The sequence below is a fragment of the Lycorma delicatula genome, chromosome 4 (genome assembly GCF_047948215.1).
Source record: "Lycorma delicatula isolate Av1 chromosome 4, ASM4794821v1, whole genome shotgun sequence".
Lineage (NCBI taxonomy): Eukaryota > Metazoa > Arthropoda > Insecta > Hemiptera > Fulgoridae > Lycorma > Lycorma delicatula.
Window position 1 is genome coordinate 69,733,692 of NC_134458.1, and position 26,263 is coordinate 69,759,954.

The 26,263-nt window shown below is 28.5% G+C and overlaps 1 protein-coding gene across 2 annotated transcripts in view; it reads left to right on the forward strand.

The window, feature by feature from the left end:
• Fim (plastin-2 fimbrin) overlaps positions 1-17,010 on the forward strand; it is a 98,586-nt gene extending 81,576 nt beyond the window's left edge. For both annotated transcript variants that reach the window (XM_075363286.1, XM_075363287.1), the window contains exons 8-13: positions 3,388-3,601; positions 7,943-8,081; positions 11,654-11,793; positions 12,371-12,522; positions 13,926-14,027; positions 16,290-17,010. In XM_075363286.1, the coding sequence (XP_075219401.1) occupies positions 3,388-3,601; positions 7,943-8,081; positions 11,654-11,793; positions 12,371-12,522; positions 13,926-14,027; positions 16,290-16,460 (918 nt within the window). In that variant the 3' untranslated portion in view covers positions 16,461-17,010. The remainder of the gene's footprint in view (positions 1-3,387; positions 3,602-7,942; positions 8,082-11,653; positions 11,794-12,370; positions 12,523-13,925; positions 14,028-16,289) is intronic.
• The last annotated feature ends 9,253 nt before the right edge of the window (positions 17,011-26,263 follow it).

Here is a 26,263-nt window from a genome sequence, read left to right on the forward strand (position 1 = left end):
CGCTGTATCTCATGATGCTAAAAAACCCCTCCAGGATGTCCTGATTTAGCCTGTTCATTATCAGGTAGCTAATTTTGTATTTAGTTTGCGTATCTTCAAATAACATTCTTAGTGAATTGACACTTAAAAGTATTCCTTTTTGAAAGGGTAAGAGACTCATTTTTATGTTAAAATACACTTGCTAAAATGAGAATAAAAAGACAGTAAGTAAATCACACTTAGAAAAACACAGATCATGATGGTGATTCATGCTAAAGTACTAACTTATAAACTGTGAGTATATTACATCACGCAGGTTAGCAGTTGTCAGTGAGTGACGTTATGCACAGTAAAAACAGTTTTCAACTGTGGGAGTTCATTCTTATAGTTGTAGTATCATGTAATTGAATAGTATATTTGGGCTGTGTGTTAGTTGTTGATTTAGAATATTTACAAATTTAGTATTTTCATAAATTTCATATTCAAGTGCGTTTAGATTAATGTGTTATTTGTAATGCGCTTGTTTAAAAGTTACATAGTGTGGTTATTCACCTTATGTGTTTGTCCTATTTCTGTGTGGGGTGATTTACAGATTTCGATTCTGTTATTGTGTCCTTGTGTCTATATGTGTTCCTTTAATTGTTGGTAAATGTGCATTCAGTTAGTCCAATTTAGTGTAATTACTGAAATTTAATTTGTATATTGCTTGTGTGTGTGCGCATGTGTTAGTTTGTTGTAGGATCTATTTTTTAATGTTATTTGAAAGCAACCGCATGAATGAAAATGTTGCCAGTTTTATGTAACTGCTTTGTGTTATTGTTATGTAATTTTTATTAGTATGTACATTTTAGACTTTGTTCAGTAGTTTATGTTGCAAGTTGTCCTAAGTGTGGATGTGTAGCCGTTAACCTGTACCAGATATTGTATTGTATTGAGTACTTCAGTATTGTTGTGGGTTGAAAAAGTGTGTGAATTAGGTGATGTAACATGTGTAGACATTAATCTCAATGTTGGTATTTACACACAGAACATAAAAACCATGATCTCATCACATTTATACTGTATGAAATTTATAAACTAAATAAATTTGATAATTGACTATAAACTTACTAAATAAATTTAACTTAATAAAACTGCTGTATTAAATGAAGTAACATAACCCAGATGTAATATATTATTTGATTACATACCTAAGAAGGCCTGTACTACAATAATGTTATTGGAAACTACTGAGCAAGGTGTAATTAAATGTGAATGGTGTTTGAAAGAATAGTTCCATTAATTTGAAAGTGATTTGATTATAATTTATAATAATTTAAAAATATTTTTATTTGTTACATGAACTCCCCAACACTTAAATTTTTGCATTATAATAAGGTGAAGTAAAAATTATTGTTGATAAATTTGAAAGTCACTGAGTTACATTGGTTTTTAAGTAAGCATAGGTATGTTTTCTGCATGGCCATCTTTTGCTCATGTTTTTGTCCATTTTTAAATACAGTATTAACCCCGTATTTGTAGTCAATATTTTCCACATCTGGCACAGTGTGGATAAATAAGTGTTACTAACAGTAGCTATAGTTAAACAGCTAATTCTATATAACTGTATATGATAAGTTATTCTTTGAATATGTATATTCACTAGTGCTTGTCAGATATTATTCAATAGAGTGTTGCTTATATAAAAATGTCAAACCCAATAATTTTTGTATCAGCCTCTATAAGTTGACTTGTCTGCAAAAATTGATTAAATAAATTAAAAATGTGTTAAAGATATTTTTCCAGGTTTATTGATAAAATTAACTATAATTGAGTACAAATCGCTTTGTGTTTAACCCTTGAATCATAATAATACAGTTGTATATACTAATAATGCATAGCATAGCCATACAGACTATTCCTGAGAAAAAATAAAACAAATTTTTAATAACTGATTATAATATACGTATTTTATAGTGTTTTTTTTTTTTTTTTTTTTTTTAAGTTTTGGATGATTTTAAGTTTTTTTCTTTTATAGCACTCAACACATTGCAGTGCTTGGTGCCCCATTCACTTATATACTTTATGCATCAAAATTCTCATTCTTTTTTTTTGGATAGGCAAAAACCACCAATTTTTCTGGTTATTAATTGATTAAGTCCTGACATTGAAAAATGTCAGTATGCCTCACAAAAGTCAGCAATTTTTGATAAATATTGTCTGTGATGGATAAAAATCATGATTTTCAGCATATAATAAAAGCCATGTCTAAAGCATGCTTAGCTTCATCTACCTTCAATCATGTTATCCCATGTACCCTTTATCAGTAATCATATACCCTTATCAGGATCATCAGTAGTACCAGTTGTCAAACTTCTTTACTCAAAGTTATCAGCACTTTCTTGCCAAACCGTACATTTTTATCATGTGATTTTAAAAACTTCTCTTAAACAGTGCCATGCTTGTTTAACATATTTATAAATATCACATTTTTTCATTGCCGTACAAAGCAATCACGAAAAAATTCTGTGAATTACCTGCAAAACTATAATTATATGGATATATGTGCAAAGGTAAATTATATGTTTAATTATTGGGAATCGCATGCCTATTGAGACTTATGGAATGAAAATTCATAATATAATCTACCTGTTTTAGTTTATCCAGGACAAATATAGTCTGGGTTAACACCAATTGCTGTTTATATAAATTAAATAATCATGTCATCGCATAAAAGAAAATTATATTACCTGTTGACATAGTTTACTCTAGAATTAGGATTAATTTATAATTAAACATTAATTCCTTCCAGTAATAAATTAAAAAATTTGGTTTTATATTATAACCTAATAATATTATTAAATTATAAAAAAGAAGAAGTTAAACAAATGGCTGTTATTCTAAGTAGTTGTTTTAATTAATAAAAATATGTTTTTTTAATGGTACAAGTACAAGTTAAAATATAGATATTGATTTAAGTGGTTTATTTTTATAACTTCCCTTTATTCAGATACCATTACTGACCAGTCCTTTGTAAATTACTTGCCTTAGGCTTTGGATCTTTACTCAGCTTGTTCCTTTATGGTACATGTCAAAGCGTTTATATATGTGATGCAGTAAATAAATAATTTTTTTTTTGTATCTTGTTTTGCTGCCATTATACTTTTGGCCTAGATTGAAAACTTAGAATGGTTTTATGTGTATAATATAACTATTTTGTTACCATTTATTTTATATTTTAGTCTTTGTTGAATATTGCGATAGAGTAGTTTGTTGCTTGATCTAATTGTTGTTTTATTTGCTACAATGATTGTTATAAGTCACAGTCATTAGTTTTATGGTTTGTTTTATTTGGTACATAAAAACAAACTCTTTTGCATTATTGTTATTATAATTTGCTTGGGATTGTTTTTTTTTTTTTAATTTTAGGAGCCTGACCTTCTGAAGAGAGCTGAACTGATGCTCCAACAAGCTGGAAAGCTTGGTTGCCGTAGTTTTGTTACCCCTAATGATGTTGTCAATGGAATTTACAAGTTGAACCTTGCTTTTGTAGCTAATTTGTTTAATAATCATCCTGGTCTTGATCAGCCTGAAGGTGAGATTGAAGGTCTTGAGAATTTGGAGGAGACACGTGAAGAAAAAAGTAAGTAAAATGAAAAACATTTGGTGAGTAGAATTTGAAGTTGCATCAGTCTAATTATCTCTCCTGTGTTATAATTATTGGGATCAGAGAAGTGATTCATGTTATATAAGCTGGCTTTGTTTTATATCCTGCTTCCATTAATTTCAAGTTTACAAATTAGGTTTTTTTTTTACTGGTCTAAATTAACTGTATTTTATGGTAGTTTACTTGCCAGCCCTGCCTTTAGTTTATAGACAAAATGCCCTTAGTTTATGTATTTCTAAATATTAGTTCAGATTTTTAAAACTTTTCGTTTGCCAAAAATTGATTTTACTAACTGATATTTCATACTAATGAATATTCCACTTTTGTAGTTGTCCCCAACCATAAAATCTCATTTAAAAGTTTGTGGCTGTTAATACTTTTGGGTCTGACATTCATGTTGTTTTACGTTGGCATGACATTTTTGTAGTTTGTTAAAATGTTTCCACTGGTTGCAGGTAAAAATATATTAATTACAATAACTCTAGTTTTTAGGTATTTTTCCTTGTAGAATGATACATTAATTTAGGTGAAGTTTTATTCTAATGAATGCTATTTTCTTTACCAAAGATCCTTTGAATAGTTTTTTTTTTTATTATATTCAGTACAGAATTAAACACTTGAACTTCTTGCGTCAAAAGAATGGTAATATAGTATATTACACATGATTAAAAAATTTATTAAAGTGGTACTTAAAATAGAAAAAAAATTGCTTTTTTACTTGTTAATTATTAGTTTGTTTTTTCAGTTTCAATTTTTCTTTTGTATTACTTTTATGGTTAGTTTATATTATATTTACCTTTACAACTCCCTAGCATATACTAATGATAACTTGTTTACCAGCTGAAACGCACATTTAGTTAATATATATAAATGAGTTTTTTAATATTTTCTATATACAAATTTACTGTACATTTAGATAAAATTGCTGTTGTCCTTTTGTGTCAACTGTTTATTGAGGTAGCTTACTAATATTTCATATTTGTATACTTATCATTTTGATGATTTTGTGGTTTTACGTGATTATTTTCAAAGTACAAGTATTTGAGTTCAGCGTAATTTTGTGACAGTGTGTGCTTCCTGATGTGAGTTTTTGCGTTTGAATGAAATTTAATCCATGTTGGCCTTTTTTTTAGTAAAATAAAGATCATACATGCCTGCTGTACTTCCATACTAAAATACATAGGTGTATGTCTATCTTAATAGCTTATTCAAATGTAGTTTTTTATTTCATTGATCTTCAACAAAATTACTAACAGCATTGCATCAGAATTTTACCCATGCTCTTTTTTTTTTGTCCTCAGTCTTTTGACTTGTGTGATGCAGCTGTCCAAGATTCCCTATCTAGTGCCAGTCATTTCATTTCGGTATACCCCCTACATCCTACATCACTAACAATTTGTTTTACATATTCCAAACGTGGCCTGCCTACACAATTTTTTCCTTCTACCTGTCCTTCCAATATTAAAGCGACTATTCCAGGATGCCTTAGTATGTGGCCTATAAGTCTGTCTCTTCTTTTAACAATATTTTTCCAAATGCTTCTCTCTTCATCAATTTGCCACAACACCTCTTCATTTGTCACTTTATCCACCCATCTGATTTTTAACATTCTCCTATAGCACCACATTTCAAAAGCTTCTAATCTTTTCTTCTCAGGTACTCTGATTGTCCAAGTTTCACTTCCATATAAAGCTACACTCCAAACATATACTTTCAAAAATGTTTCCCTGACGTTTAAATTAATTTTTGATATAAGCAAATTATATTTGTGACTGAAAGCTCAGTTCACCTGTGCTATTACTGTTGCAGTTTGGTTCCTGTAAATGTTAGCAATTTTTCTTCTATCTCTATACTTGAACCCTAAATTTTTTAAGATGCTGAACATTTTATTCCAGTCTACATTATCAAATGCCTTTCCTGAGTTTATAAATGCCAAGTATGTCGGTTTGTTTTTCATTAATCTTCCTTCTACTATTAATCTGAGTGCTAAAACTGCTTCCTTTGTCCCTATAATTTTCCTGAAACCAAATTGATCTCCTAACACTTCTTCCACTCTCCTCTCAATTTTTCTATATAGAATTCTAGTTAAGATTTCTGATACATGAGTAGTTAAGCTAATTGTTCTGTATTATTCACATTTATCTGCTCCTGCTTTCTTTGGTATCATGACAATAACATTCTTTTTGAAGTCTGACGGAACTTCCCATTTTTCATAAATATTACACACCAGTTTGTTTAATCTATCAATCGCTTCCTCACCTGCACTGCACAGTAATTGTACAGGTATTCCATCTATTCCAGGAGCCTTTCTGCCATTCAAATCTTTTAATGCGCTCTTAAATTCAGATCTCAGTATTGTTTCTTCCCTTTCATCCTCTTCGACTTCCCCTATAATTTTCTAATTCATTTCTTCTGTATAACTCTTCAATATATTCCACCCACCTAACAACTTTGCCTTTCGTTTTTCATATATCGGTGTACCATCTTTGTTTAACACATTATTAGATTTTAATTTATGTATCCCAAAATTTTCTTTAACTTTCCTATATGCTCTGCTATTTTATCAATGTTCATTTCTCTTTCCACTTCTGAACACTTTTCTTTAATTCACTCTTGTTTTGCTAGTTTGCACTTCCTGTTTATAGTATTTCTTAATTGTTGATAGTTCCTTGTACTTTCTTCACTAGCATTCTTATATTTTCTATATTCATCCATCAGCTGCAATATATTATCTGAAATCCAAGGTTTTCTACCAATTCTCTTTGTTCTGCCGAAGTTTGCTTCTGCTGATTTAAGAATTTCCTTTTTAACATTCTTCCATTCTTCTATATTTTCTACCTTACCTTTTTTACTCAGACCTCTTGCGATGTCCTCCTCAAAAATCTTCTTTACCTCCTCTTCCTCAAGCTTCTCTAAATTCCATAGATTCATCTGACACCTTTTCTTCAGGTTTTTAAACCCCAACTATATTTCATTATCACTAAATTATGGTCGCTATCAATGTCTGCTTGAGGATAAGCTTTGCAGTTGATGAGTTGATTTCTAAATCTTTGTTTAACCATTATATAATCTATCTGATACCTTGCACTATCACCTGGCTTTTTCCATATATATATTCTTCTATTATTATTTTTAAACTGGGTGTTGGCAGTTACTAATCAAACTTTGTGGAAAACTCAATGAGTCGGTCCTCTCTTTCATTCCTTTTGCCCAGCCTGTATTCACCCACAATATTTCCTTCCTTACCTTTTTACTGCTTGCATTCCAATCTCCAAATATTATTACATTTTCATCCCCTTTTATGTGTTTAATTGCTTCATCGATTTCTTCGTTACATACTCTAGCTCATCATCATGGGCACTTGTAGGCATGTATTAACAATTGTCGGCTTAGGTTTTGATTTTATCCTTATTAGAATGATTCTATCGCTATGCATTTTAAAATACTCTACTCTCTTCCCTTTCTTCTTGTTCATTACAAAACCTACTTCTGCGTACCTTTATTTGAAGCTGAGGTAATTATTCTAAAATCACCTGACCAAAAGTTGTTTTCCTCTTCCTACGAAACCTCACTAATTTGTACTACATCTACATTTAACCTATCCATTTCCCTCTTTAAGTTTTCTAACCTACCAACCTTTTTTAGACTTCTAACATTCCACGCTTCAACTCGTAGAATGTTATTTTTTAATTTTCTGGTGACCCCTTCCTTAGTAGTCCCCACCCAGAGATACGTACAGGGGTCTAGTTTACTAGTTTACCTCTGGAATATTTTACCAAAGAAGGTGCCTCCATCTTTGTTACATGAAAATGCAGAGAGCTACATTTTCTTGAGAAAAAAAAAACAGCTGTAATTTTCCATTGCTTTCAGCTGTGCAGTACTTGGAAGATTGAGTGTTAAAGTGTTGAGTGTTTAAGTCCTCCTGACCTACGCCCTTAACAACTACTGAAAGAGCTGCCGCCCTCTTTCAGGAATCATTCTTTAGTCTGGCTCTCAGCAGACACCTCTCCAATATGGTTGCACCTTCGGTCCAGCTACTCTGTTTCACTGAGCACTCAAGCCCCCCTGACCATCGGCAAGGTCTCATGATTCATAGAAGGAGTACACATGCTATAATATTTTATAATATAATTATAGAATACAATTTAATGATAGTTTATGTTTTGCTAATGAAAGTCAGGCAAACCTGACTTTTATATAGATAAAAATGCATTTGTAGACCTGTAGTTGTTACTAAACATACTGTAAGATTTTGCATGTAAGTCCTGTTTGTATGATTATTCTGCTGTTATTCAAGATCTGTTATTTTTATTACAGCATACAGAAATTGGATGAATTCCATGGGTGTAATGCCATATGTAAATTGGCTTTATTCAGATCTTGCTGATGGCTTGATCATCTTTCAGTTATATGATATTATTAAACCTGGCATTGTTAAGTGGAACAAAGTTCACAGGTACTGTTTCTATTCTTTTTTTTATTTATAACACTGGTCAACATAAAATTTGAAACTGAAAAGGGAGTAGGTGTTCTATGTAGTATTTTAAATGCTGAATCTGAATATGTATTCCGAAACAACCCATCGTGTAACATTCTTAAGTTAAAACCACTTAAATTTATTTGTTCCATCATTCATGGAACAAACGGTACAAATAAGATAGTACGTCTGTGTGTCTGCTTATTCACATCTTTTTTATATTTTGATGCGTGCTGTAGACTTATATTTGATACATAACAGTTGAATGATGTAATTTTGTGTCAAGCCAGAGATATACAGATATGTCAGTGAGTCAAGTAATGAGTAATTCAATGTGATGAAATTTTCTTCAGATTGGGTTCAGTTCTTGGTATGACTTGCTGTGTTCTTTAGTTGTGGTAGTGGTTTTGTCATATACATATTATAGAGATTGTTTCATAAGTGATGTCATAAATTTAGTAAAATATTTTTATGACAGAAAAACATTTGGTATTATTTTATTGAACATCATGATTTATTAAGTTGTATGTTTTGTGTGTGTGCACGCGTGTTTTTCATACTGTGTTTATTGTACTCCATGGTGAAACAATTTTATGAAGTATTTAAATAATTAAATTATTTCTTTAATATTTCAGTTTACTTTCATTCATTAAAACAATTCGAATATTACAATGAATAAAAATTGGGCTTGTAAAAGTTTTCCAAATATTTTTTGTTACGTTTGCAGAGGATTCACTAAGAAAAATCAATGAAAACCAGTATCGAATCTGCTGAAAACTGTGTAAAAACATTATTTTGATTGTCCCTTGGGAGACCAAGATAAATCCTGGGCTACTCATATAGCATGCTACATTAAACTAACCCAGTGGTTAAAAGGAAAAAAAGAGCATTTGCCTTTTGCCATACCTATGATTTGGCGAGAGCCTACTAACCATTATGATGACTGCTATTTTTGCTTAACAAATGTTACTGGTTTCAATTCAAACAATAAAAGCAGTACTGCATACCCAAATGTTTGTTCAGCTAAGTGACCACTACTTCATGGTGTTGATTTACCAATTCCGATTGCTCCAACTTCTTGGAAAGAAATGTTTGATTCCCCAGAAGGCTCAACCAATGAATCTTCCACTTCGATAGATATTCATTACATACCAGAAGGATCAAGTACTGAACCTCACTTCAACACACAAGCAGAACTGAGCGACCTAATCGTGACTTGTATTTGTCAAAACGACATGCTGAACTCCTAGGTTCACATCTTAAAGAATGGAATGTTACGTTTTATTGTTTGTTTGAATATTTATGTTTTGTTGATTTATCAAAGACTGGCCAAAAAGAAATCAGTTTACCCCAGGAAAGAAAAATATTAATATTCCCCTTGTTAAAGCAGATCGTATTATTTTACCACCTCTACACATAAAACTAGACCTGATGAAGAATTTTGTAAAAGCATTAGATAAAGATGGAGATGGCTTTAAATATTCAGCTGAGGTTTTTGTCACAATTAAATGAAGCCAAATTAAAAGAGGGAATATTCATTGGGCCATAAATAAGAAAATTAATTCATGAAAATATATTTGACAGCAAACTGAATCTAAAGAACTAGCAGCAACCAGCTCTTTCTTGCAAACCAGCTGCAACCAACTGGAAACAAAAAAGCTGAAATCTATGATCAGCTTATAAATGAACCCTTAGTGAAGTATAAAAATTTAGGCTGCAGAATGTCATTGAAAATTCATTTTTTACATTCTCATTTGAACTTTTTCCCTTTAAACTTGGGCGACATCAGTGACGAAAAGAAGAATGGTTCCACCAATATATATTGCAGATGGAACAACGTTATCAAGGCAGACTGGATGAATTTATGATGAGTGACTACTGCTAGATGATAAAAAGAGAAGACTTCACTGAACACAAAAGGAAAATAAGAAAAAAGGAATTTAGTTAAACATAAATGTCTGCAAAATAAAGGTAGGAATTTTATTTGTAATTATTGTTATTTTTGTATTCTATTTAAGAAATTTCTCAATATTTTAAAGGGTCATAACTGAAAATCTGGGCGTGATGAGGAAAAACTGATTTCATTTTAAGTTTCTGTATAAAAAATACATTCTAATTCACCTACTTTTATCTCAGTTCCAAATTATTATTTTTGTTGACTTGTGTAATTATTTAAATAAATAACTGCATGTATTATTGACCTTCTGCTGCAGGTCATGTGATATTCCTTAGTAACTGTTATCAGAAGAAATTATTTAGCTTAGACAGTTGGGTATTGTAAAAGATGAAATTTGTATCTTTAAGTCTTAAATTTTCCTTGATTGGATTTCGTAATACAAATCATATTATAAGATTCTGATCAGGAAACAGTCGATGGAAGAACTTGTTTGATCTTATTTCATCAATTTATGTAATTGTCATTTTCTTTATGCTTGTAATACAAGGTTTTGAAGAGCTGAACCAAAATCCCTTATAATTGTTAATTTTAGGTTGTAAATGGCAAACTTTATATTATATTAATCGATTCAAATGTAATATTTGAAGGGATGGAGCTACTGTACATTAGCATTCCTGGTATTGTGGCAGCAGTATTGAAAATGATTCCCACTTTTATGTTTTGTTAGAAATTTAAGTGTAACAAGTGATTTTTATTTAATTTGAGATTGATCTGATCAAAATTAATATTATTTATTGATCTATTCCTTAACTTGAGAGTGCAGCTCCTGCCAAACAACTTTGTAGACGCAATGAAGCCTATCATTTCCAAATACATAATAGTTGTCATACATTTTACGTTTTATCAATTTATATTGATTGTCGATTTAGATTCCATTTAATCATAAAAGTAATTTATAAAAATTTTCACGGTTTTCTTATTTTTGTAATTTACACTGGCATCAATTGTTTGGTCATTAGTTACTAATAAATGGTAGCTGTATGCAGTGATATTTAAGTTCATCCAGTATAATTTAATTTTTGCTATGTATAGGAACCGTTTTATTAAGGATGGATCACTTTAGCGTTAGTATTTCATCCTTACTTCTCATTCATCGATTTCCAGATTGCTACTACCTGAGACGTTCCAAGAGTACTAGAAGCATTAACATTGTTAATGAAATGATATACCTACCACTTAAATCATGACTATTATTTATTAGTAAAAAGATTTTAGCACAATCAGTACTGATTTGCTAGAGTGTTATAGATGATACACCCTGTATTCTGTGTTGGCTGTAATAATAGAGCCTGTTAGTTAGTGGAAAGGTACTGGCTAGAGATGTCACAGCTGATCTCTAACCACCCGTTCCATCAGTCAAGTATTTCAGAAAATATCAAAGTTATTTCTGATCTTGAAAAAGTGGAAATTAATTTTTTTTGTATGCATACGAAAAGTAATGATTGAAGTGCTAATTAAGCATACTGAAATATGCTTTTATAATTACTTGAAGTACAGTTTTCAGTACATAAGCATTTTATTTATAACTATTCCTGTTTAAAATTAAGTGCAGTGTTTATCAGTTGAATAATAATATGATTTTTTTTTAATTCAGAAAGTTTTCAAAGCTTCGAAAATTCATGGAAAAGTTAGAGAATTGCAATTACGCTGTTGAATTGGGAAAACAGTTGAAATTTTCTCTAGTTGGTATTGCTGGTCAAGATTTGAATGATGGTAATGCTACATTAACCTTGGGTAAGTCTAAAGTAATTAAACTGACTAATTTTAAAAAAATGTTACCAGTTTTTGTACCACTTTAAATTTTTTAAAGTGTTTACGAGACAATTTCTGTTAACTTTTATTATTCATGATTTTAAAAACTGTTTACCACTGAGAAAAATTTACTTCAATATTGTTATCAGATACAGAAATATTAGTTTTCTAATGGCTGAAAAGACTAGAAATTGATAATAGTAAAGAATTATGTTCATATTTTTGAAGTATGTTATTCATATTTCATAGAGTTTTTTTATTAGTTTGGAGCTTGGAAATTTTATTTAAATAGAAAAGTGTAAAGATCATGTTATTAGAAAAGAAAAACAATTAAATAATACATTTCTTTTAATTTAAACAAGCTCTTAATGAAATAATGCAGAATAGAACAAATTTCAACTCTGTGTGTATATAATGAATTCTAAAATGGTTTGTGTAAAATTATATAAAGCTCAACTCATTCCATTGTTGTAGAATTAGGGTGGTAATTCATTATGGTAGTGTTATTGTGTGTCAGTTGATAAAAACCGAGTATTAAAACTATGTTCCTTTATTTCAGCTTTGATCTGGCAATTAATGCGTGCTTACACTTTGTCTGTTTTGACACAACTGGCAAACACAGGAAGTCCAATTGTAGAAAGAGAAATTGTCACTTGGGTTAATAACAAATTAAAAGCTGCAAATAAACAAAGTTCCCTTAAGGGATTCCAGGTAATTTACTTATTATCTTAAAAAATTGAAATCATTTTTATTTCCACTTATTTTTCAATTTAAAAGTACTCTTTCTGTATTATTTTACTAATAACTCTTAAAGCAGTAATTAAAATTTGAATAAACTGAAGAAGAAGCTTTTTCCATTTCTGATATTCCGTTTTGAATAAATGAAGAATTGTAAAGGATTTTCTCAAGTTTATGATTGTTAATATTAAGAAAAAAAATCTTAAGCCCGTTTCTCTTTGGTGGTTTATTGAAATCACATTTTAAAAATGTCAAGGAAAAGAGGGTGTGAAATATAGTAAAAGAAGACTTATTCCGTTTTATATATATATATCTCCTCATTGGTTTGCAAATTGTACAGACAAATAATTGAACAGACAGTAAAGGATCTGAAGAAGAAAAAGTAATGGTCTTAAAATTCTCTGATGATATTGCTTTTTAGGCTAAATTTATAATGAGGTGAAAGAAAAAGAAAATTGTATGAATTCATTGTTTGATAAAGATTCAAACTAAAAGTAAATGGCTTAAACAAAGGTGATTTAGGAAGATAACAATAAATTAAGTGTAATGTAGGGGGGATATTATTATAATTGTCTTCTATTATGTTTGATAATATTGATTCCACGTTGGAGTGATATTTTCACTGCTTTTCAACTAGAAATTCTGGGTGTGAATTTTGGGTCAACTTTGGCATTTTTTCACTTAGTAAATAATTTACACCTCATTCCAAAAAAGGAGGCTAGCTGTAATTCTGTGTCATACTGAAGTTACCAGAATTAATAAAATAACAGTTCAGTTGAACAGTTTTCCAGTTAGACTAAAATTACAAATTAAAGATGGATAAAGTATGGAAGAAATAGATTGGGACAAGATGTTGTGCAGAAAAGAAATCTGCTACAATCAAACATACATCTTGGAATTGGGAAGAAATTCTTTAAAAATATTTAATTGACATGCTTTATTATAGATAAAACAATTATGTAGGAAAACCAGAAAGAAAAGAAGGCTTTTGAAGTTTTGGTGTTGAATGTTGAAAATGTGATTGATTGATGAAGTTCAAAGTAGATTTAGAAGATAAATTGGAGGAAAGATTCCTCTGGTAAATTTTCTAAGAACTAGGTTGGTGGCTAATGTTTATTGAAACTTTGATGATTAGTTATTTTAGTAATAGAGGGAAATATGAAGAGTAGAGACAAACTACCTAGGGATAAACAAAGATTAGAGTCAAAATATAATTAGGGGAATTGGGGCAAATATGCTTAGACTTTAAGATTAGTACAAAATAAAAAGAGTGAAGAATTACATCAAACCAGTCAAAAATCTTGTAACAAACAGTATTTATTTTTTACTATTTTTATTTAAATGTTTTGTAATGTTAATTATCTTTTTTTATGCAGGATTCATGTATTGCAGATGCTAAAATTGTGCTTGATTTGATAGATTCTATTAAGCCTGGAACCATTAACTATGAGTTGGTGAAGGATGGAGGAACTGATGAGGTATTATTTATTTTTATTTAGTAAAAAATTCTTTAAATGATATTTTTTTTATAGTCTCAGTGAAGATTATTTAAAAAAAAAATTATTTATGGACTTTTGGTTCCGTATATATATATATATATATATATATATATATATATATACAATTTTAAATAGAACGATTTCTATTTTCATAACTATCTTTTTTTTATAAGAATGTATGTATAGTAGGAAAACAGTTGATAGAGATCAGAGTTGCCAGTAATAAATGTTAGTGTGGGAAATTAAATAGTAAGAGTGACAAACAATGAACTTTGAGGTCAGGTCTTATCTGTCTACAAGCATTCAGTAATACATCATTTATAGTATAGATGGGGAGGGCAGTAGCAGAAATTGCAGCTGCAATTATGGCATAAAAAAAGACATCAGCTCATTTTTTTGAAAAACAAGGAATTACATAAAACTAGTGTATATTATTAATTCACAGATGAATTTGATCTAAGGAAAGTTAGAAAATTTTAGAAATTGTAAGGAAATACCTAAAATTAAAACACAGATTTACCAAGGAAATATATTTTAGTGAAAGTTATGTTTATTTACAGTAGATTTCTGGACAGTTAACCCACTGGGTTGGTCTAGTGATGAACACGTCTTCCCAAATCAGCTGATTTGGAAGTCGAAAGTTTTAGCGTTCAAGTCCTAGTAAAGGCAGTTACTTTTATATGGATTTGAATACTAGATTGTGGATACCGGTGTTCTTTGGTGTTGGATTTCAATTAACCACACATCTCAGGAATGGTCGAACTGAGACTGTACAAGACTACACTCATACATATCATTCTCATTCATCCTCTGAAGTAATACCTGAACAGTAATTCCCAGAGGCTAAACAGGAAAAGAAAGAAGATTTCCTGACAGGTGAAATAATGATCCAAATATAGTACAGTTTTATATAAACTACCATACAATATTAATAGATTTCATTTTTTTCCACTTATGTTTGTTAGGTTATAACTAGATGGTTTTATGTGACCTGACATATGATATGAATCATCCCATAAAATGGAGTCATTTTCAGGAATAACAGTCACCCATTTTCAGGCTTACTTGGAAATATGAGAAGGCAACAGGAAGGAAACCTCCTGTGATCCTGTGAAAAAACTAGGATAGATTATGAATAGCAAAATTTCCTGTACCTAATGGGATTATATACTGTCATGAAAAAATGTGTTTTATGCTTCACTTCTTAGTTGGGAAATTTTCTTTCTTACAAATTCAAATGTAGCTAACTTAGAATGAGGATTAACAATTAAGTTTATATAGTCTTCTGAAGAGTGAAGTAGAAAAAAGTATAAGTGAGGTGAATTTTGGTTAGCAAGATGACCTTTCAACTACGTAAAAGGAGACATATTTAACACATGTCGTCTTATGTAAGATCATTGTACTTGAATTCATAATTCACGCAGTATGTTGAATAACTTATTTGGCAATCCACTGGGGTTTTTCACTGAAGATATAGAAATCCCTTGAGTATGTTGATGGATTTCTTCTCACCACACATTATTATGATGTTTCTGAAGAACTATAGAACATTTACTGAATATAAAACTTATGTGTTTTGTCTAATAATTTACTAATGGATTAATATTGATTATTCCATTTTGATCCAAAAACTGAACAGCAGAGCTATAAGTTGAAATCACAAGCTTTACTAATCCTAAAAAAAGAACAGGGTTGTTAAAATATTGACATTGAAAAGTAATTGGACAGTATTCATTACAGTTATGCACTTGAATTTTGCATCCTTGTTGATGTCATCATAGCAAAATGTTACAGGCACAAATGATCATAACTATGTGTGTTGTCATATGTCTTATTTGTAATTTAGTTTAAGAAAAAAAAAATTATTTACCTACTTACTGTGTAGGTCTTACACTCTGGCTTTTGCTATCTGTAAAAAAAGTAATTGGTAGTATTTGTTGTCATGTAAAAAATCTTGAAAACTGCAACAGAAATATGTGAATGACTATCAGTTAATTTACTTAATTTTGTATTTTCTATGCGGTGAAGTTAAAGGAAGCAGTGCACTTATAAAGACTGCATATACAGCTTCTTTGATACACTTTTGTTACTATGTTACATACCTTTTTGTTCTTTAATTAATTTTTTTCTCTGGATACTTGTTTGAAATCCTTATTTTAAAAAGAAAATAATATTAATGCTGTTAATTTAAAAAAAAAATTGTTTTATTTGTTTATTATTATTATTTATTTATTTTTTTAGGATAATTTGGCTAATGCAAAGTATGCTATTTCAATGGCACGTAAGACTGGGGCAAGGGTGTACGCCTTACCAGAGGACATCACAGAAGTCAAACCAAAAATGGTTATGACAATGTTTGCCTGTCTTATGGCTATGGATTATGTTCCCAGTATGGATAGTAAACAATCTTAATCTACTGACAAAAATTATTTGTGTTTCAAACACTTAAAAAATTTTTATTGGATTATTATTATATTTATATTAAGTAATTGTATGTGTGTATATGTGTGTATGCTTCTGTATGTATGTAAGTATATTGAAAATAAAAATTCATATTTATAAAATTATAATAATTGTTTATTAGTTATAAATGATGATCAGCTGTTAAAATTATATGCATGCTTAATTTTTTGATGGCATTCTAAAATGTGACTCCATGAAAAGTAATCCCTCATATTTTTATCTTAATATGTTCACGGTTAAAAGTTAATTATTATAATCAGATTGCATTATAATATTTCTTAAGAACCTAAATTAGATATGTTTTAAAATAAAACAATTGTATGAATCAAGTTAGTAATATCAAAATTAATTATTAATCACTCGGTGTGTATGTCTCATAATGCTTTGTGCATAATAAAGTTAAGAGTTATGTCTTTAGTTATTTGCTGTATAAATGAATCTGTGTTGTATTGTTATTTATGTTTTAATAAAATTTTATTTTACCAGTGTTCAGTTTTAATTACAGTTCTTTTTATTTTTTTTACTGATTGTGACTTACAGATGTGTAATATAAAATTTAGTTCTTGAGATATGTTTTTAATGTTAAACATGATTGTAATGATGATTATTTAATCCTATTTTCTTGTGGTTCTAATAATGGTAGTATTTGTGTGCAGTGGTGGATCCAGGATTTTGAGGTGGGCACCTGGTGTGGAATACCCAATATATTTCTATAAGCTAGATTATAAATTTCTTAGAATGGTAGCTATACATTTTTTGTAGTAGCATCAGTAGTGGTGGCAGAAGTCAGTTCATGATTGAACTAAATGACAGTTACTTATCTCCATGCAAATTAAAAGTAATGTGGAAGTAGGATTAATGAAAAAGAGAGAGCCTCATTTATCTGATTGCTGTTATTTCAAATCATAATTTCACTTGATATATTGTCATATCCATGAGTGATCTATCTCATCTCCAATTGAACTTGTGAATGGTGTATCAGTCATTCAGTGAGAATTGTGTGTATAAAAATATTTCTTTATGCATTAATCTTTTATATTTAATCTTAAATTAAAATCTTTTAATTTAATCTTTTATATTTCTTTATTTATGTATTAATCCTTTACTGATGAATAACATGGTACGACTGATCTATCAAAAATTACAGAATATTCTGTCATGATACACTTGTAAAAACTGTAAGTGCTTTATTTTTTAAGTGGTTAGGTGGTAATGTTTCTCATTTCTAAGGTTGGTATTCTCTCCTAGGATCTGCCACTTTATATACTTGCTGTATATATATATAAAAGCTGGATCAGTAAAGTTTAATTTGCTGCAATTGCTAGTAGAGATTCTTTATTGGTGATTGATGAAGAGGTTCCTTTAAAGTGTTTTTTTGACAATTGTCTCATTTATTTTTAGAAATATGGCCTGAATATATTTAAGGTTGATATGATGCTACAGTGAGTATCATTTCTGCAATAGAAATTCTGAAGTCTTAATTTCTAGGAAAGGAGGGGTACTTTGGACCAAGGAGTAGCTTAGTTTACAGAAGGAACTGACCAACAGGCAAATAACTTTGTATAAAAAAACATCATCCTTTTATAGTATCTTGTATATAGTAATCAGCAATTATTATATTAGGGGTTAATACATAATTAAATTTAAGATATATGAGCTAATTGTTACTAATATGGTCTATGTTTTTCATTTTAGTAGTCAATTTTTCTCTTTTTCATTTTTATTAGCCTGCTTTAAAACTAAAATTTCAGATATAATGTCAAGTTCTGGAATTCAGAAGAAGTTGATTATACATTTTTTCATGAAATTAACCTCACTTCTGTTAATTTTGATGATGTACGATAATAATTATCACATTAGCATTCAACATTTAGCAAGACTTCATTTCAACTACTTGAACTGTCTACATGACATTAGAAATAAAAATGGGATTCTATTACGACAGGCCCATCATGGTTTTAAAGTTGAGTATAGGATATGTCATTCAAAAATTATTTTATTTGTTTCTAATACAATGATAGTATTTTACTGGTAAAGTTTTATCATGTATTAGTAACAGTAGGCTATGTGAGTACTTTGGCAGGTGTAGTGTACATTTAACACTAGTCTGTAAAGGTTAATAGGTATGTACAAAACATAATGATTGGTAAATAAAACTTTTACTAACGTGGGTGTTTATGTTAGTGTGTATTACATTTAATTCTAATGAACAAAAATACTTTTATTTTGTTCTAATATCTTTTAAGTTTACTAAAAACTGTTTTTAAAACAATAAAAAAAAATCAAAGTATGGGTATTTTTTTATTAAACTATTATACTTTTGTTTGAATTCTTACCAGAGCAATATAATTAAAGTAATTATTATATTAATTGCATCAGTTGTATAATGTTAATGAAAGCCTTTGGATTTCATTTGAAGGATTTTTAGTTCTGTATGACCAAAACACAATATTTTACTGCCTTTCTGATGTCTTCTACATTAAAAATAATACCAGAAGTAAATTGCAAACTCGGTTTTTCAATACTTTTCCTTATTGTAATTACTTGACTAAGATTTATTTACAAACTGTAAGGTATTTTTTATTCTAAAGGTTTATCAATATTAATAATCAGCAATTGTTATTCAACGCGCTTGTACAGCCATTCATCAGCAAATTAATAGATAAATCTGTTTCTATTTTTATGTCATTGTTTCAAAATCATGGTAATGATATGGACTGTATATGCATATTTAGTGTTAAAGTGATGTTGAAAATAGTTTTTCTAAAAAAAAAGGAAATAAAATAAGTAAAAGAAAAATTATAAGAAATACTTTTAATTCGTACTAATGTAATTTCTGGCATAGAGAAGGAATTAGTCGCACACCTTAGGCGTGTTCTGGGAAGATGAATAAGAAAAGGTCGCATGGGCCAAATCAGGTTGGTAGAAAGAATGTATTTCATTTCTTATGGATATCAAGATAACATAGGATTACAAATAATTCCTTAGCCAAAGTACCCTGAAAGTATCATTGTCCTAATACATAGTTTTATAATTATTGGAAATATGTAATCTGTTCATTTTATACAACATAAATTCATATTATTATTATTTTTATGTTCTATGATAGCTTTCCCTTTAGAAGGATAATATTTTCTATTAACTTTATTTATGTAATAAAGAAACTGATAAGAGTTACCTTTACTTTTAACATATATATATATATATATATATATATATATATATATATATATATATATATATATATATATTTGGAGTATTATAAAATCTTTGTAACTAACTTTGCATTTTTAAATTAAATAAACTCATGCATCACCAATAAAGTTTTGTTTTAGATATTTCATTTAATTTTACATAGACATTCCTATAGATTTAAACATTTGATTTTTAATTGTCATTGAGATTTTTTGTTGCTGTTTTGTGGTATCACCCCTGTGTTTGGTTCATCATTATTCAATGACACAAGTCATGTTTGGATTTCATTGTGTATAAATATGTTTTTTTTTCATGTTGATCAGCGAGTGGATTGTAATTATTTGAATTCAAATAAAGCTGATCATCAGTGGTTTTATACTTTTATAGGAACGTGTGCTTTAACTTTTGTGTATACATTTTATTATAGAATTTAATGATAGTTTTTATATGAATTTTACATCAATCTATTGAAAATAATACTAAGAATTGTAATACAGCTTTTAAATTCTGTAAATTGCAACTTATTTAAGTTTACTGCTCATTCCCATGTGACTCGTATTTGCTTTTCATCTATTTACAACACATTTTAATAAAATAAATATATTTATAATTTGAAAGGAAGAATAAATATATATATTTTTTTTTTGTTTGTATGATATAAATTTTATGATTGAAATTTCCCTATAAATTAATTATATATGTGTATTATTTGAAATGAGATAAAATAAATTATATATTTTACACAGTTCATCTAATAAGAATTAAATTGCATCAAAAGGCAGCCTGCTTTAGAAATACAGTACAATAATTTAATTAGAACAAGAAAGTGTTATATATAATTAATGTAATATTACTTCATATAGTTTATAATGTCTTATAAAGTGATATTGGGTACAGATTAAGGGTTTATATCGTATTACCTTTAAGCAGGGTTTTAAATTTGAGGAGGTATGAGTCCTGGTGATAAACCTTAATATTAAATTTGTAATTGTAATGTACCATTTTCTCAGCTTACAATAGGGCTTCAAAAGTAGAAGCAAATTATTTTTTTGTTTTTCACACATAATCTGGAACAGCTGGTTGGTTTTTGCTTAATTTTATTGATTTAAAATATTTTATGAAATTTTTTTAATTTCCATTGAACTTGGAACATGGGGTATACTCATTTATTAACACTTATTGAATGTTTGGTCTACCGGGTGAAGCAAGATACTGAGAACCAAATGTAAGCAAGACAATTTTGAAATTATTTTACTGAAATTAATCATTTTAAGATCCTAATTATTCCTTTGTACTGTTAAATTATATTTTAAATTCTATTAATGTAAACCATTAGTATAGAACATTGAGTGAGATAGACTTATCTTCCCTTAATTTTATTATGGAAGATGATAAATTTAAGGTATGATATGTCTTATTTCAATGTTTTGTACTAGGTGGTGGTTTGTACAATAAAATTTCAAATGTAATTTTTCAATTATCTGAAATTTTTGATTTATTGAGTAGTTTCAGAGGAATTGATACTGATGTACAGAAAAAATAAGTTTTTTGGTAATATGTGCAGTAAAATTTAAACATTGCAGAGCATAGTTTTTTGTAGACATAAAAATGGTTTTTTAAAAATCTTATACATTTTATATTCATCGAATAATGCTTTGTTTTTGAGTAGTGGCTAATAAGTTTTCCCATTTTTAGTCCCAAATATTGTGTGATACTGTTTTTATGCAAATATAATTACTACAAAGCATTAGTGATGTTAGATTTAATTCTACCTTTGAAGTAGTCACAATGTAAAAAATATGCTTTTTATGAATTCTTTAATAACATAAAAAATACCCCCAAAAATTAATTTTTTAGGTCATACTTAAGATGATAAGCTACTTACTATTTAAAGGTTCTATAGCACCTGTAACATCTCAGGAACTACATCCTCAAAAAACTGAAGGGCAGAGACTTAATATTAAAATGCTAATGGCTGAAGCCATTTTTAATAATTCACTTCCTGAAAATCACTGAAGTTAAACAACATAATTTGTAGTTCTACTTCGATTGCATTTGTCCATGCAGTGTGGCTATGATCGGAGCAATCAGTGTTAATTAAAATAAAGAAATTTAATTTTGTTATGTGTTTGGCGAAAAATTGACTAAAACATTACAGTAAGGAATTGTTTTATATTTTTAAAGAATTGAATTTTGAATAAATTAATGTTAAAAAAATAACAAAATGTAAGTGGTATTTTAAAAAAAAAATTGAAAATTTTGTACAAATGATATTTCTAAAAAACCTGATATTCTTTAAAAAAAAATAATTTTATAAAATAATGAAATTATTTTGTTTAATAAATCATTTCATCTCAATATTAAATTTTTGTTAGCTGCCAAATTTATCCAACATAACCCTAAATGTATGATTCATTTTTGTAATTTTAAAATGTAATTACATTGCATGATCATTATTGCATAATGCAACCCTACATTGTTTTGTCTTTGAGGTCAAAAAGGGGAAACCCTCTGATTAGTTGTAATTTAAAAAGAGCAAATTTTCAGACCCATGTTTATGTAATTTTTTTTTCATTATTTTCATCAGACTTTTGGAAGTAAAACAAAATTTAAAATGATTTTTTTCTTCTAAATTTATAGGAATATGGTTTTAGAGAAAAGAAAGAAAGATTAGTTATTTTAAATTTGTATTAATTTATACTAAGTAAAAGTATACGTAAGTATGAATACAATGTTTATGATAAAAATCTAAAATAAAATCCTAATCATCAGCATGATATCTAAACTCTGCCATTCACATCTCACAGCATTATTTAAATTTTTAACGTATATTTAATTTCAAAATTGTAACAGCTGTTTTTCCAAGTATTGTTACTGCACATTTTAGAATATAAAGTGAACCAGCTACAAATGTACAAAGCAAGTAAATAAGTTAGTTGAGATTCAATTCATAATCAAAAAATTAAAAAAAACCCGGTACTTAGTCTCATTATTTTTCATATATTTCAGGCTATTAAGTTAAGCAGTATAGATTTCTTATATATTAAAATAACCAGAAAATAAAGAATTTAAATATTGAAAGATCTATTTTCAATTTCTCAATCCCTGTATTCTCTTAATCAGTTGTGTGGTTAGTTGGTTGAAACTAGTTCCTTCAAAACAGCGAAATGAATGCATAAATTTGTTTCATATTTCTCTCAGCTGCTCTAATTACATGTTTTTCTTTAACGGGAAGTATTTGTATTGGTTCAACAAGGCAAAATAAAACATGGTGAAATGTGAAGAATAACAGCTATCTTTTTTACTTCTTCGACTACAGATATTTTAACGTACATGTGTATCTGAGAGCATACATTTCTAAGCAGTATAGATCTTGAACACATACTTGAGATGATATTCAATTATGAATCTGTTACTTATATTTTAGGGAATTGATTTTAGTGTGTTATGTACCCGTGTCTGATAAGTTTTCCTTTGGGTGACAAGTTGGTCCTCTAATTTGTATTTTGCCTCTTATTGAAACAGAATCTTTGCTAACCTCAATACATAGCTATATCTTGGTTTAATTTTGGAACTTTTGAAAATCTCTTGGTAATATAATTTTTTTTTACTCATTTCTATTTTCATTTTTTTATTCAATTAAAGGTGTCTAGTTTTAGTCTCTCTCTCCTGCTTGTGCTATCTACTGCAACAGGTATTAAATGATCTTATTGCATCTTACTTACTCTGACCTTTAAGATTACAAAATTATTGATCTATATTAAGAAGATTCAAAATATTTCATTATGCTTTGTTTTATCATTAGTTGCCTTGAAACATGTTTTGAAGTGGTTGTTTCATCCTGTATGCATTTGTTTCATGTATGGATCCGTATATATTTTTTTAATAAAATGTAGCATATTTTACTTTTTGTGGTAATTTTCAAAATTTTATTTTTAAGCTTATTGTAATAACATACAAAGTAATGCAAATATCCATTTTTGGGAGATTTTTAGGTAGCACACTGGAGTCATATGGGATCAGCTTAATCATTAAATGTTACATTTGAAAGAAGCATTTACTTCATTTAGTCATTATAATTAATAATAATAATAATAATAATGTGCCATATGTTTTAATTGATTATGTATGTAAATGTATGTTGCAGTTTTAATTGAAATTTTTGTTAATAAAATATAATCATAAAATTATGTTTTCAGTCACTTAATAAATTAATTTTGTCATTACATTATTATGATATAAAATTTGTCTCTTCATTGATACTAATAAATAGACTGTAGTACTCAGTTGTATATGTATGTATTTTTGAGTAAAACAGATTTCAATATTTGTTATATGTGTACAATGAATATGCATATATACATACATCAGTACACATATATAATTGTATGTATTCATATACTTAATCATAAAGAGAATTACGCATATTTGTAATTGAATGTAACTCTTAGATTCAGGTATAATCTTTTATGGTGGGTGTTTTTGGACTATGGTAAATTGTGGTGTCTGATAACTTTCATAACCGCTTTGAATGTTATTTATGTTAAAACAGAATGTGAGTTAAGGGTTAATGTTGAATATTTTCTTTCACTGAGATGCCCCATTTGTATATCTAAGTAGAATATCCAACAAATTTCTACTTCTACAAATTTCTACAGCTTTGCTTATTTATATGCGACTCCTTTTAAAAATAGGACTTTATAAATCAATTTTAAATCTTGTCACTAATTTTTTTTAGGATAAGTGAAATAATTACCTTAATTAAATGAGTACTGAAATCAACTAAAATTACATTAACTTTTTTTAAATTGTAGCCCTTCATTAAAATACATTATGATACTGTTTCTGAAAACTAGTTTTTTCTTTTAAATAAAGAAAATCGTTAAAAATAAATGATTTCACATAATGTAGATGTGATATTAGCAGAAGTTAATCTTGTGTAATATAGAAGTTTCTACTTCTTTTCGAAAACCCATTAAGTCATTATAAGCAATTTTCGACAGCACTTGTTCACATTCACATTGAAAACACTTGTTCATTGACATCGACTAGATAGTCAAAGCGGTTATGAAAGTAATGTATGTTTATTTATTTAGTGTTGTAACGATAGTAGTGTTATTAACATCTGGCATTGGTACAACATATTTATTCTAAAGTTTTATCCCATATTTTATTTTACGGGAAGTAAACAATAAACCATACATAAGACTTATATCATAGTACTATATTTATTATTTGTATTTAGTTAATATACAGTTTTAAAATTTGTTTAACGATAATTTAAAACAAAGTGCATTAAAATTTAATTAATTACCATTTTGTTTCATATTAACCCTTTTATTATTAAAAGTTAGGTGAGTTTCAATTGAATTTTTTGGGTTGACATAAATACTTTAGTTTTCAGTTTGTTTGACTGAATGTTGTAGGTATTAAATGCTGTAAACTACTTTTATATACTTAAAATTAAGGAATATTTAATACAGGTTGTTCACTCATTAGGAAAAACTAGAATTCTCAACAGTAATTCTTTAAAAACTGATCAAGTCCGCCTTTGAGAGTGATGGTATATCTTTGGTAGAATATTTAAGTCATTGTCCTCTCTAATGACGCTGTGCCTTAGTGGATGGATTCTTGTTGCAGATTATTTTCAGCTTTAGACTATCGTAAATTATGGTGAAAATTTCACTTGAAAGAAAAAGCCTTGCTCAGTTCCTCTCTGGTGTTGTGCTCATATATTATTGGCAATAGAACATCAGGGTGACAAGTGCAAAAACCACTTGCTCATAAGGCTTTCTAGTTTAGGAATCATTTTTCCTTTCTATTATGTTAAACTGGGGTTTTAATATATTTGGAAAAACGAGGAGCCACAATTATGTACAATAGTTTTAATGAATTATTATAATTCAATTTATTTAGAACTTAAAAAAATCACTGGGTGTATCGAACCATTTCATTAAACTGCAAAAAACTATGATGGATGGGGAAAAATACTTATAAATCTCATGTTTGAATTTTACAAACAATTTTTGTTGGTGTATTACTGTTAGTTTTGTTATATATTCTTGGTTTAGCTTTCCATTTTTAAATCTTAACTTAGGCTATGATGTAAACATTATACTAATGTTTCAGTTTATATGTTCGATAAGGTGTTTCAAATTACTAGTTATGTATGATTTTGCCAATCTTTATCGTACTATAAAATAACAGTAGATCAAATTATCCTGTTTCAATGAAATATTGCCGAAAGATCACTATGATGCTTCGTCAATTATGGTCATAAATGAATTTAAAATCCCTAGAGTAAATCTTAGATTGCATGTAATCAAACTCTTTATTCATGAGTTTTTAAATGTTTTTTATGCAAAAGTGAGAATAAATGTTTTACAGGTTTTATGCAAGGATTATAAATGTATGATTACTCCACCTTAATTTTGAATTTTACTTAGATGAAAAATTTGTAAGTTATACTGCCAACCTGTTTGGTAACTTCTTTCTCTTTCATGAGAAGGTTCTATGTTTAAATCTCACTCGGTCATGGCATTTTTCACAGACTTTTT